General features: G+C 39.9%; 1 protein-coding gene and 1 pseudogene across 1 annotated transcript; both read left to right on the forward strand.

Moving 5' to 3' along the window:
- LOC132481520 (tigger transposable element-derived protein 1-like) overlaps positions 1-13,181 on the forward strand; it is a 99,251-nt pseudogene extending 86,070 nt beyond the window's left edge.
- An 864-nt stretch (positions 13,182-14,045) lies between these two features.
- LOC132481521 (ferritin light chain 1-like) lies at positions 14,046-14,446 on the forward strand. The gene is made up of 2 exons (XM_060086408.1): positions 14,046-14,117; positions 14,168-14,446. Exons 1-2 carry the CDS (start codon positions 14,046-14,048, stop codon positions 14,444-14,446), a joined length of 351 nt encoding a protein of 116 aa, XP_059942391.1.
- The last annotated feature ends 622 nt before the right edge of the window (positions 14,447-15,068 follow it).

Here is a 15,068-nt window from a genome sequence, read left to right on the forward strand (position 1 = left end):
TGATGCTTATGGTTTGATACTTTTCTTTATGACCATATGACAGTCAACAAGCATCATTTGCCTATCACTCTGTGGAGAGACTTGGATTGAAGAAAGTATCTCTGCCTTCATAAAGTTTCAATTCTGATTGGAATGTTTAGATGCACAGGGAAGTACGCACATATACATAAAATTAGGTAGGATCATAGTATGAAGAATAATTCTCAGAGGTTCAGATTTTTTACTATAGCATCACTGAGGGATGATAATTCAGCCTGATGGATAATTCCAAATGTGAAGAGTTTACCATTTCATGAGATGGCTGATATCTTTAAAAAAATTTTTGGAGGATGTCTGTCTCTCACGCTAAACTCAACATGTAATACTGGATTCCCAGCACTTAACAGTGACTGGAAAATTGTACATACTCAATAAAATTTTGTTGAATGAATGTACTTTTTACATGAAGTAAATAATTTATTTCTGCAATTTCCTTTCCTAATACTACCTAGATTTTCTCTTTGGACAAATAAAGAACAAGTCTGGTCTCATTTATATGATAGAACTTTAAATATTTGGAGCGAATTCCTAAAATCATAGAGTTCCAAAACTGAGAGTTCCCTGATTTTCAAATTAGAGTACTCAGCCACCAAGACATGTGCCAGGGCACAGAGAAAGCCATGAGAGAAATTGAATCATATTGTTCTGCAGCATCTATTCAAAAATCACTGCATGAAAATGTTTTTATATTAAAATATAGGTACACAGGGAACTGGTGTGAAAAATTCACATGAATTTGCCAAATAAAACAAGAAATTTCAATGAAATGTCATATTTGAAAAGGGCTTCTGCCACACACCCCAGTCTACAGAGAAATCATAGCTATTTTCCTTATCTGTTATGGGTTTGTTGGTAGAAATTTTTGAGAAGGTAGTTTTAGCTGACATCTGGAGAAAGGAAGAGACTTCACAGAAGTTACAACATATATTAACGGCAAATCCCTGACTAGAATCTATGTAACATCACTCATATCCGATAACCTTCTTCAATGTGTGTGTGATGTATTTCGTGATTCTTCATTGTCCAGATTATCCTCCTGCCCATGTATCTCTTAATATATAATGTCCCTCCAAGTTATCCTTTAAATTGCCAATAATTTCTTTCTGAAATACAAGTCAATACATGAAACTCTCCTCTTCAAAAACATTTAAAACATTCAAAAATATTCAGTACCAGAAAGTATGAAAGTGTTCAAAACACAAGAAGATGGGAGCATGTCAAAGGAATGAGGGAGCCAACCTGTATAAGTTCCCAATGGCCAAAGCTGAAACAATTTGAGCAGCAAATAAAATAGCAAACTACTGGTTATAACTCAAAATACGAAATAAGGAACTCCTCTGGTGGTCCAGTGGGTAAGACTCTGCGTTCCCAAAGCAGGGGGCCCGGGTTCGATCCCTGGTCAGGGAACTAGATCCCACATGCTGCAACTAAGAAGCCCACATGCTGCAAGGAAGATCCTGCATGCTGCAAAGACCCAGTGCAGCCAAAATTAAAAAAAAAAAAATACGAACTAAGTATGCATAGATCCATAAATAAATGATTGAATAAATAAATAGAGACAAAATCTTCCTTACAGAATTCCAAATAATATGTGTAGCTACATCTCCCTCCAAGAAGGAGAAGTTAACTGCCTCCTTGAGAGTGGGCTGGATTTCCTGACTTACTTTTATAGAATAGAGAAGCCTGGCAAACATCACTTTAAATAAGAAATGAAGGTTAATACCACCACTGAAGCCACAGGGATATCATATGCCCTCTTCTATGGTATAAGAAGGCCAATTCACTTCTGTGGTATTCTTCCCAAAATCTGTAACCTCAGTCTTATAAGACAAATATCAAACTGAGGACATTATGCAAAATACCTGACCAGAATTCCTCAAAGCTGTCAAGTTTATCAAAAAGAAGAAAAAATCTGAGAAACTGTCACAACCATTAGGAGCCTAAGGAGACATGATGACTAAATCTAATCTGGTCTCCTGGCTAGAATCCTGGATTGTTAAAAAAGGACAGTAGTTCTGGTGAGTGATGCTGGTAATGGGGGAGGCTTTAGATGTGTAGGGGCAGGGGACATATGGGAAATCTCTGTACCTTCCTCTCAATTTTGTTATAAACACAAAACTGCTCAAAAAATGTCTTTCAAAGGAAAGGAGTATAGGAAAAGAGTGGTGAAACCCCAAAATGTATATCATTTAATTAATGGTAATATACCAATGCCCGTTTCTTAGTTTTGATAAATGTATCATGGTAATGTAAGATGTTACATTAAGAGAAACGGGGTGGAGAGTATATGGGAAGTCTTTGTACTAGCTCTGCAGCTTTTCTAGAAATCTAAACTAATTTTTGAATGTTTATTTAAAAAGAAGAAAAATTCCATGAGCTTAACATCAGGAAAAATGGCAAGTGAGCAAAAAACTGATTCTGTTACAGAATCAACTTGTCGGAATTCTGAGAAATAGTCAAAGTTTGTAACAACCAAGTGAATGCTCAATCAAGAAAAAAGTGACTTAAATATAGTAGGAGAACTTTGTAGCATTTGAACTTAGCCTTGTCCTACCTCCCTCACTAGCATGAGGGTGATTTTGAAGATGAGTTCCCATGTTCCCAGTGTGGTTACCTGACTCTGGGGATAGCAGAGCAGACCTTGCTCCCAAAAAATTTTGTTTCTCTGTTTTGACCTGTCTGGAGTTTCCCTAAAGGATTGGAATAGGATACTTGTATCTGTTTCACCTAACTTAGAACTCTCTCAGGGCAGAAAAGTGGCTAAACATATAGCTTTCCTCAAAAATACTGAAAAGCAGGGACTTCCCTGGTGGTCCAGGGGTTAAGACCACACTCCCAATGCAGGGGGCACGGGTTCAATCCTTGGTCAGGGAAATAAGATTCCACATGCTGCCCAGTGTGGCCAGAAGAAAAAATAATAATACTGTTAGACAAACAAGCTGCTGCTTCCAGTGGCAAAAGATCACAGTTGGGTCAGGTGCTTCTCAAAGCACCAGCATATAATGGGGACTCTAGAAAGCCAAGCACAAGTCCAGGGACTCATGATCAGGAAAGACCTGAGAAAACCCTAAGCTTTCACCTCCAGCGGATTTTTAGGTTCAGTGCCAGCAGGAAGTCAAGGTTAAGGCAATGTTGCAAAGGACCTATTGAATAAGCTTTAAAACACCTCCCCAAAACAGAGTCAATCTCTGCAAAGTCTGGCAGTATATTTTCTTTTCTTCTTTCTTTTCTTTTTACTATTTTATTTATTTTTTGGCTCCATACATATAGGAATATCTCTGTCACACCTCTAGCTGACCACAAGCTACAGAAACAGGGACAACAAAAACCACACACAAAGAATAACAGCCTGAAAAAACAGGTTTGAAAAATCACTGAACAAACAGCTACAACCCACAGCAAGCAAGAAAAATAACCCTGAGGAGGGTAAGGATCTGATTTTCAGAGTGACCACATTACAATATTCAAAATGTCCAGTTTTCAACAAAAATTTACAAGGCACACGAAGAAACAAAAAATATGATCCATTCACAGGGAAAAAAAGAAATAAATGCTCCAACCAAAAGACACAGACTGGCTGAATGGATACAAAATTAAGACCTGTATATATGCTGACTACAAGAGACCTACTTCAGACCTAGGGACACAAACAGACTGAAAGTGAGGGGATGGAAAAAGATATTCCATGCAAATGGAAATCAGAAGAAAGATGGAGGAGCAATTCTCACATCAGAAAAAATAGACTTAAAACAAAGACTGTTACACGAGACAAAGAAGGACACTACATAATGATCAAGGGATCAATCCAAGAAGAAGATATAACAACTGTAAATATTTATGCACCCAACATAGGAGCACCTCAATATATGAGGCAAAGGCTAACAGTCATAAAAGGGAAAATCGACAGTAACACACTCATAGTAGGGGACTTTAACACCCCACTTTCACCAATGGACAGATCATTGAAAATGAAAATAAATCAGGAAACACAAGCTTTAGATGATACATTAAACAAGATGGAGGTAATTGATATTTATAGGACATTCCACCCAAAAACATCAGAATACACATTCTTCTCAAGTACTCATGGAACGTCCTCCAGGATAGATCATATCTTGGGTCACAAATCAAGCTTTGCTAATTAAGAAAACTGAAATCCTATCAACTATCTTTTCTGACCATAATGCTATGAGACTAGATATCAATTACAGGAAAAAAATCTGTAAAAAATACAAACACATGGAGGCTAAACAACACACTACTTAATAACCAAGAGATCACTGAAGTAATCAGAGAGGAAATCAAAAAATACCTAGAAAAAAATGACAATGAAAACACAATGACCAAAACCTACAGGATGCAGCAAAAGCAGTTCTAAGAGGGAATTTTGTGTGTGTGTGTGGTTCCCAGGCCTCCCACTATTGTGGCCTCTCACATTGCGGAGCACAGACTCCAGATGTGCAGGCTCAGCGGCCACGGCTCACAGACCCAGCCACTCCACGGTATGTGGGATCTTCCCGGACTAGGGCATGAACCCGTGTCCCCTGCATCGGCAGGCGGACTCTCAACCACTCCACCACCAGGGAAGCCCTAAGAGGGAAGTTTATAGGTATACGAGCCTAACTTAAGAAACAAGAAACATCTCAAATAAACAACCTAAGCTTATACCTAAAGCAATTAGGGAAGGAAGAACAAAAAACACCTGAAGTTAGCAGAAGGAAAGAAATCATAAAGATAAGATAAGAAAGAAATGAAAAAGAAATGAAGGAAATGATAGCAAAGATCAATAAAACTAAAAGCTGGTTCTTTGAGAAGATAAACAAAACTGATAAAACATTAGCCAGGCTTCTCAAGAAAGAAGGGAGGAGACTCAAATCAATAGAATTAGAAATGAAAAAGGAGAAGTAACAACTGACACTGCAGAAATACAAAGGATCATCAGAGATTACTACAAGCAACTATATGCCAATAAAATGAACAACCTGGAAGAAATGGACAAATTCTTAGAAATACACAACCTTCTGAGACTGAACCAGGAAGAAATAGAACATATGAACAGACCAATCACAAGCACTGAAATTGAAACTGTGATTAAAAATCTTCCAACAGGGCTTCCCTGGTGGCACAGTGGTTGAGAGTCCGTGTGCCGATACAGGGCACACGGGTTCGTGCCCCTGTATGGGAAGATCCCACATGCCATGGAGCAGCTAGGCCTGTAGCCCTGGCCGCTGAACCTGCCCGTCTGGAGCCTGTGCTCGGCAACGGGAGAGGCCACAACAGTGAGAGGCCCACGTACAGCAAAAAAAAAAAAAAAGAAAAAAGAAATCTTCCAACAAACAACAGCCTAGGACCAGATGGCTTCACAGGTGAATTCTGTCAAACATTTAGAGAAGAGCTAACACCTATCCTTCTCAAACTCTTCCAAAATATAGCAGAGGGAGGAACACTCCCAAACTCATTCTACGAGGCCACCATCACCCTGATACCAAAACCAGACAAAGATACTACAAAAAAAGAAAATGACAGACCAATATCACTGATGAACATAGATGCAAAAATCCTCAGCAAAATACTAGCAAAGAGAATCCAACAGCACATTAAAAGGATCATAAAACATGATCAAGTGAGGTTTCTCCCGGGAATTCAAGGATTCTTCAATATACGCAAATCAATCAACGTGATAAACCATATAAACAAATTGAAGGAGAAAAACCATATGATCATCTCAATCGATGCAGAGAAAGCTTTTGACAAAATTCAATACCCATCTGTGATAAAAACCCTCCAGAGAATAGGCATAGAGGGAACTTTCCTCAACATAATAAAGGCCATATATGACAAACCCACAGCCAACATCATCCTCAATGGTGAAAAACTGAAACCATTTCCACTAAGGTCAGGAACAAGACAAGGTTGCCCACTCTCACCACTATTATTCAACATAGTTTTGGAAGTTTTAGCCGCAGCAAGCAGAGTAGAAAAAGAAATAAAAGGAATCCAAATCGGAATAGAACAAGTAAAGCTGACACTGTTTGCACATCACATGATACTATACATAGAGAATCCTAAAGATGCTACCAGAAAACTACTAGAGCTAATCAATGAAGTTGGTCAAGTCGCAGAATACAAAATTAATGCACAGAAATCTCTAGCATTCCTACACACTAATGATGAAAAATCTGAAAGTGAAATTAAGAAAACACTCCCATTTACCACTGCAACCAAAAGAATAAAATATCTAGGAATAAACCTACCTAAGGAGACAAAAGACCTGTATGCAGAAAATTACAGGACACTGATGAAAGAAATTAAAGATGATACAAATAGATGGAGATATATACCATGTACTTGGATTGGAAGAATCAACATTGTGAAAATGACTATACTACCCAAAGCAATCTACAGATTCAATGCAACCCCTATCAAACTACCACTGGCATTTTTCACAGAAAAAGAACAAAAAATTTCACAATTTGTATGGAAATACAAAAGACCCCGAATAGCCAAGGCAATCTTGAGAAAGAAAAATGGAGCTGGAGGAATCAGACTCCCTGACTTCAGACTCTACTACAAAGCTACAGTAATCAAGACAGTATGGTACTGGCACAAAAACAGAAATAGAGATCAATGGAACAGGATAGAAAGCCCAGAGATAATCCTATGTACATATGGTCACCTTATCTTTGATAAAGGAGGCAAGAATATACAGTGGAGAAAAGACAGCCTCTTCAAAAAGTGGTGCTGGGAAAACTGGAGAGCTACGTGTAAAAGAATAAAATTAGAACACTCCCTAATACCATACACAAAAATAAACTCAAAATTGATTAAAGACCTAAATGTAAGGCCAGACACCATCTAACTCTTAGAGGAAAACATAGCCAGAACACTCTATGACATAAATCACAGCAAGATCCTTTTTGACCCACCTCCTAGAGGAATGGAAATAAATCAAAAATAAACAAATGGAACCTAATGAAACTTAAAAGCTTTTGCACAGCAAAGGAAACCATAAAGAACACGAAAAGACAACCTCAGAATGGGAGAAAATCTTTGCAAATGAAGCAACTGGCAAAGGATTAATCTCCAAAACATACAAGCAACTCATGCAGCTCAATATCAAAAAAACAAACAACCCAATCCAAAAATGGGCAGAAGTCCTAAATAGACATTTCTCCAAAGAAGATATATAGATTGCCAACAAACACATGAAAGAATGCTCAACATCATTAATCATTAGAGAAATGAAAATCAAAACTACAATGAGATATCATCTCACACCAGTCAGAATGGACATCATCAAAAAATCTACAAACAATAAATGCTGGAGAGGGTGTGGAGAAAAGGGAACCCTCTTGCACTGTTGCTGGGAATCTAAATTGATACAGCCACTATGGAGAGCAGTATGGAGGTTTCTTAAACTAAAAAAGAACTACCATACGACCCAGCAATCCCACTACTGGGCACATACCCTGAGAAAACCATAATTCAATAAGAGTCATGTACCACAATGTTCGTTGCAGCTCTACTTACTATAGCCGGGACATGGAAGCAACCTAAGTGTCCATCAACAGATGAATGAATAAAGAAGATGTGGCACATATATACAATTGAATATTACTCAGCCATTAAAAGGAAGAAAACTGAGTTATTTTTAGTGAGGTGGATGGACCTAGAGACTGTCGTAGAGAGTGAAGTAAGTCAGAAAGAGAAAAGCAAATACCGTATGCTAACACATATATATGGAATCTAAAAAAAGAAAAATAAATGATCAGAAGAACCTAGGGGCAAGATGAGAATAAAGGTGCAGACCTACTAGAACACTGACTTGAGGATACGGGGAGGGGCAAGGGTAAGCTGTGACAAAGTTGAGAGAGTGGCATGGACATATATGCACTACCAAACGTAAAACAGATAGCCAGTGGGAAGCAGCCACATAGCACAGGGAGATCAGCTCGGTGCTTTGTGACCACCTAGAGGGGTGGGATGGGGAGGGTGGGAGGGAGGGAGATGCAAGAAGGAAGAGATATGGGGACATATGTATATTTATAGCTGATTCACTTTGTTGTGGAGCAGAAACTAACACACCATTGTGAAGCACTTATACTCCAATAAAGATGTTAAAAAAAAAAAAGAATCTGCCTGCCAATGCAAGGGACATGGGTTCGAGCCCTGGCCTGGGAAGATCCCACATGCCACAGAGCAACTAAGCCCATGCGGCACAACTACTGAGCCTGCGCTCCAGAGCCCGTGTGCCACAACTACTGAAGCCCACGTGCCTAGAGCCCATGCTCCTCAACAAGAGAAGCCACCACAGTGAGAAGCCCACATACCTCAACGAAGAGTAGCCTCCTCTCGCCACAACTAGAGAAAGCCGCACGCAGCAACAAAGACCCAATGCAGCCCGAAATAAATAAATATATTTTTTTAAATCTAAAAAAAAAATCATATGACAAATTCCAACACTCTTTCGTGATAAAAACCCTCAAAACTTAGGAATATAAGGGACCTTTCTCAACATGATAAAGGCATTCATGACAAACCAACAGCTAACATTATACTCAATGGTGAAAAACTGAAAGCTTTTCCCCTAAGTTCAGGAAGAAAACTAGGAACTCACTTTCACCCTGTTATTCAACATAGTATCAGGAAGTTCTAGCTAGATAAGTTGGAAAGAGGAAGAAATAAAACTATCTAAATCGGAAAGGAAGAAGTAAAACTAAATCTATTCATAGAAAAAATGACCTTATATATAGAAACTGCTAAAGAATTCACACACACCAAAAAAATATATATATTAGAGCTAAAAAACCAAATCAGTAGAATTGCAGGATACAAGATGAATATATACAAGTCACTTGTTTTTCTATACTATGCCAATGCACAATCAGAAAAGGAAATTAATAAAACAATTCAATTTACTATACGATCAAAAACAATAAAATACTTACGAATCAATGTACAAGTATTTTACAGTGAAAATTACAAAATATTGTTCAAGCACATTCAAAAGACCTAAATAAGTGGAATGATATCCTATGTTCATAAATAGGAAGACTTAGTATTGTAAAATGGCAGCACTACTCAAAGTAATCTACAAATTCAGTGCATTTCCTATCAAAATCCCAATGGCTTTTTGTGCAGATATGGAAATGCCAATCTAAATTCATGTGGAATTGCAAGGAAACCCAAATAGCAGAGACAATATTGAAGAAAAAGAAAGAAGTTGGAGGATTCACATATCCTGATTTCAATATTGACCATAAAGCTACAGTAATTAAAAGAATGTGGTGGTGGCATAAGGACAGGCATATCAATCCATGGAACAGAACTGAGAGTCCAGAAATAAACCAAGACATGTATGTTCAATTGATTTGCAACAAGGATGCCAAGATCATTCAATGGGGAAAGAATAGTTCTTTTCAACAAGTGGTGCTGGAACAACTGGATATCCACATGAAAAGAATCAAGTTGTTCCCTATATCACGCCATATACAAAAATTTACTCAAAATGAATTAAAGACATTCATTTGCTGACACATATATATGGAATGTAAGAAAAAAAATGTCATGAAGAACACAGGGGTAAGACAGGAATAAAGACACAGACCTACTAGAGAATGGACTTGAGGATATGGGGAGGGGGAAGGGTAAGCTGTGACAAAGTGAAAGAGCGGCATGGACATATATACACTACCAAACGTAAGGCAGATAGCTAGTGGGAAGCAGCCGCATAGCACAGGGAGATCAGCTCGGTGCTTTGTGACCGCCTGGAGGGGTGGGATAGGGAGGGTGGGAGGGAGACGCAAAAGGGAGGGGATATGGGAACATATGTATATGTATAACTGATTAAATTTGTTATAAAGCAAAAAAAAAAAGAATTGAAACTGTACAACTCTTAGAAGAAAACAAAGGCAAATTTTCAAGTTTGGGGTTTTGGCAATGGGTTCCTAAATATGACACCAAAAGCATAGGCAACAAAATTAAAAACAGACAAAATGGACTTCATCAAAATTAAATACTTCTGTGCATCAAAGGATACTATCAAGAAAGTGAAAACAAGCTACAATAGTGAATTGAATAAACTTGTTTCCTCCTATCTGCTCATAGCATTTTGCAGTGTCTCTTAATGATTTAATTCTGCCTTGCACAGTGCTGGCATCTCTTATTCTTTTTTTATTCTTTACAACTCTCGAGTGGCTTGCATATGAAGGTGATCAATAAAGTTTTAAGTGTCAAATGAATGCTAGTTTATCCTCAGTTTCCCTGATATCATCATTTAAGAATACATGAAAACAATGGCTTGGTAATGAAGAAATAATTCTAAGGAAATGTGCCATAAAGGAGTAATCAAACTCACTTTAGTACAGTAAGGAATACATCCTAGAGAAGTAAATTTTAAACCAAATTTTGAAGGAAGTAAGGGAGTGCTTCACTGGTGCTTAGTGGAAATGAATCTATAGAGGGGTAGATGTAAAAATAATGGAATCAATAAAGACAAAAGCATAAAGTAATACTAGTGTGAAATGAGGTGACTAAGAAACGAGATGCAGGGGCTGACTGGGAGGAATAGAAAATCCATGGTTATAAGCAACAAATAAAGGCATTTTGTTAATTGTTTAGGCAAGCTGGAGGAGACAGATTTTTTTTTCGGTCTAACATCTTGTCTATCAAATCAAAGGGATTAGACATGATGTCATACATCTCATAGTACCACATGAAACCTACTGTGTGAAATATGTATGAACATATACTATTGATATGTTACACTGAGCCTATAAAATGAGACAATCCATGCCACATGGCAGTATCTCACAATATAACTGAACAAGTGAGGTTATAGATTATCCTAAAGCCTTAGTTCTACTTTTTAGGAAGACAGGATTCATTTTGCAATAGAAATAAATCATTCATACATTTTACTAATGTCATTGTCATATATGGCCATCAAAATACCCTGCAGCAGGCAAAATCAGTCATTATAATTTGATGGGACTATTTTATGTATGTGTGTGTGTGTGTGATCAATAAACATTGCTACAAGCATGTTTATTTAAGTGTATCGAAACCTGCTTTAGCAGTCTATCAATTGATGTTTTTCATGATGCAGTCTGGTGATTGTCGACTGTTCACTTTTGTTGTTTCGTTTTGTCTTTGTGTACAGGCAGAGTCTTACTGGATTTCAATTTCTCTATCAGCTAAGTAGAGACAGCAGTACTAGCCATGACAACCTCCCTTCCCAACCCAAAATGATAACAAAGACACGCTAGAGCTAGACTGCTGATGGCTTCTTCCAAACTGCCTGGGTGACAAGGAAAAATTCACAACAGACGCTTATTAATGAAGAACAACCTACAAGTATATTAAATGTTTCACTTATCCACTTAAGTACTTTTAAAGCCCTTTTAACTTTGACAAGCATAAAGGAAAAAAATCTTGACAATGATCAAGAGTGGAAAAACATGGATGCAATTTGTTTTTTTGTTTTTGTTTTTATTGGCTACATTGCTGTGCGCAGGCTTTTCTCTAGTTGCTGCGAGTGGGGGCTACTCTGTTGCGGTTCACTGTGGTGGCTTCTCTTGTTGTGGAGCACGGGCTCTAGGCATGCGGGCTTCAGTTGTTGTGGCACACGGGCTCAGTTGTGGCTCACGGGCTTAGTTGTTGTGGCTCGTGGGCTCTAAAGCTCAGGCTCAGTATTTGTGGCACACAGGCTCAGTAGTTGTGGCTCGTGGGCTCTAAAGCACAGGTTCAGTAGTTGTGGCACACAGGCTTAGCTGCTCTGTGGCATGTGGGATCTTCCAGGTCCAGGGCTCAAACCCATGTCCCCTGCATTGGTAGGCAGATTCTTAACCACTGCACCACCAGGGAAGTCATGGATGCAATTTGGTTGCCTACCAAATAAATGAAGGACAAACTAAATAACCCTTCCGTGTCATTAGAGATGATGATACAGCTTGAAAAGGAATCTGACAGTATCTGAGTTTAAGTGTATTTACTTCATAGAAAGCAGATTGATTCTTCAGGCTTTAAAAAGAATAGAGAGACTTCCCTGGCGGTCCAGTGGTTCAGACTCCACCTTCCAATGCCAGGGTTGTGGGTTTGATCCCTGGTCGTGGAACTAAGATCCCACATGCCATGCGGTGCATCCAAAAACAAAAAAAAAGAAACAAAGATGTTTTGCTTGGAGTAAGGAAGGCTGTGGGATCCTCCCATTATTTTTGTACCTTGAACCCACCTTTCTCATATGGCAGGGGTCATTCTTCCTTTAATCCTTCTATACACCCCACAAAAACCTGCAACTCGGAAAACAACAAAAATCTTCCATCTAGGTTAAGATAAGTATCCCAAATGCCACCACAGGAAAAACTTAAAGACAAAAGTTTAAAAAACACACAAAAAAAATCTACATCTAAAATCAACACAACTTGTTTTAATGTATTTGAATACAGCATTTACCCTGATTCATTTGCATCTGGATAGAAGAGTGTGGTTTGCAATGCACTTCTTTCTTTCTTTTTTTTTTTGTGGTATGAAGGCCTCTCACTATTGCGGCCTCTCTTGTTGCGGAGCACAGGCTCCAGACGCGCAGGCTCAGTAATTTTGGCTCACGGGCCCAGCCGCTCCGTGGCACATGGGATCTTCCCAGACCGGGGCACGAACCCGTGTCCCCTGCATCGGCAGGCGGACTCTCAACCACTGCGCCACCAGGGAAGCCCTGCAATGCACTTTTAAATAAACTCACTCATTTTGTGCTCACCTAGAAACTCTGAAATTGGGCAGAGGGTGGGAAATGTTAGCATTCTCATTTCACAAAAGAGAAGACTTAGTGAAGTAATTCGCTCAAAGTAACACAAGGAAGTGCAAAGCTAAAACCATAAGGAAGATCTCCGGATTCTAAATCCTGTCCTTTTTTCCCCACTGTGAATTGTCACTGGCCTCATAGTAACATTTATATAAACGTTTTCGACTTTCTAAAGTGCTTTCACATATATTAGGTAGAACCACAGGAAACATTTTTTAACCAACTAAAATGGCAATTTCATGATTCAAACATTGACTTTTATTTTCACAAGGTTCCTTCCTCGCTGTCCTCCTACTTTCCTGTAGGCGCCGCCTCTCACATCACCCTCATGTTAACACTTTAACATAACCAGACTACTGTTGCCAGATGCTCTCAATTTAGGAAGAGCCACATGTTGTGAATTTTTAATTACTCCCTCCTTTCTAACTGATTCACTCTTTGCCCTCTTCTATCTACATTCTCTAAATGACTGATAAATGTCTTTACACAAGAGTTCTAATAACTGAGATGAACAACATGTTACCTCTCAGAAAGGCACTTGCCCTAATCTTTTGTAGGCCATTAATTCAAAGGAATAAATTTCTAATGAATCTCTAAACCAGTATTTGAGTATAATGGTGGTGTCCCTTACAATGGTGTCACTCATGTCCCACCAAGAAGCTAACGTTTATTTGGCCTGGATGGAAGCTTTCCTCTTGATTACTCTTGCTTTTCTCTCTCCATCCCTTACCTCCTTCCCCCCTCCCCCTCTCTCCCTTGTCTCCCATTCTCTCTCCTATCTTTGTTTCTACTGTCCTTCTCCTCAAAAGCTTTCCCTTCCTTCTTTCCTTTCCCTCCTTCTCCAGGGTAGCCCTTTCCTATTTCAGGCCTTCTTTCTCAGTATCTATCAAATAATTTAGCCTGTCAGTATCCACAGGGCAATACTTAGAACTTCTAATTTTCGTCTGTCCTAAAGAAGTGACTGGCTTTAAATTTAAAACTATTCATAGTGTGCCCACTGGTCCGTGGATCTCTTGGTTCAACATTATTTGTACCGAACAGACCCGGGGACGCCCCTTCCTCCAGTCTCTGACCACCCTCCAGCCTCTTTTCCAGTTGCAAACTCTGCGACCATCTTCTGTGCCCTCCTTGGCCTCCCGGACAAGCAAACGCCATTTTTTTTTTTTTTTTTTTTTTTTTTTGCTTAACTCCTTATTGCTGACCAACCATGGGCCCCCAGATTTGTCAGAATCATTCCACTGAGGTGGAGGCCGCCGTCAACCGCAGAGTCAACCTGCATGTGCGTCCTCTTACACTTACCTCTCTCTGGGCTTCTATTTCCACCGCAAGGATGAGGCTGTGGAGGGCGCTGAGCCTCTTTTGAAGACGCAAAGCCGGGACAGTGGCTGTGCCCTCTTCCAGGACGTGCAAAAGCCGTCCCAAGATGAATGGGGTAAAACCCTGGACACTAAGGAAGCTGCCACGGCCCTGGAGAAGCACCTGAGTCAGGCCTTTGAGGACCCGGATGCCCTGTATTCTGGCCGTGCAGACGCCCCACCCCCTGACTTCCGGGAGAGCCGCTTCCTGGAGGAGCAGCTGAAACTCATCAAGAAGATAGCGACCACCTGACTGACCCCACGTGAGGGGGGTGGGGGTGCTGAGCCAGTAGCTCTCCGAAAGTCTCACTCTCAATCATCTGGAGCCCAGCAGCCTTTGAGGGGGTCCCTCTGCATCCCCCTGCTGTCAGGGGCTTCTGCCTGAGCCTCTCCCTCCAGCCCCCAGGCAGCTTTTTTTTTTTTTTTTTTTTTTTTTTGGTACGCGGACCTCTCACTGCTGTGGCCTCTCCCATTGCGGAGCACAGGCTTAAGACGCGCGGGCTCAGCGGCCATGGCTCAGGGCCCCAGCCGCTCCGCAGCATATGGGATCCTCCCAGGCCGGGGCACGAACCTGTGTCCCCTGCATTGGCAGGCGGACTCTGAACCACTGCGCCAGCAGGGAAGCCCCCCCAGGCAGCTTTTTAACCACGCTGGAGCCCTCGCCCAAGCCGTAAACCAAAAGGAAACAGCTTTTTGCTGAAAACATCAACAACAAAGCAAAAACAACTGCAACAATTAAAAAAACCAATTCAAGTCAGTAGTAAATACTGACTATTTTCTATATGCAGGCACTGAGTTGGTTACTGTGCCAAGCCTTTTATTTAGTACTTACATATTGTTCCTAATTGCACGCATCATTTTATATGCATTCATGT

Source organism: Mesoplodon densirostris, chromosome X, assembly GCF_025265405.1.
Source record: "Mesoplodon densirostris isolate mMesDen1 chromosome X, mMesDen1 primary haplotype, whole genome shotgun sequence".
NCBI lineage: Eukaryota > Metazoa > Chordata > Mammalia > Artiodactyla > Ziphiidae > Mesoplodon > Mesoplodon densirostris.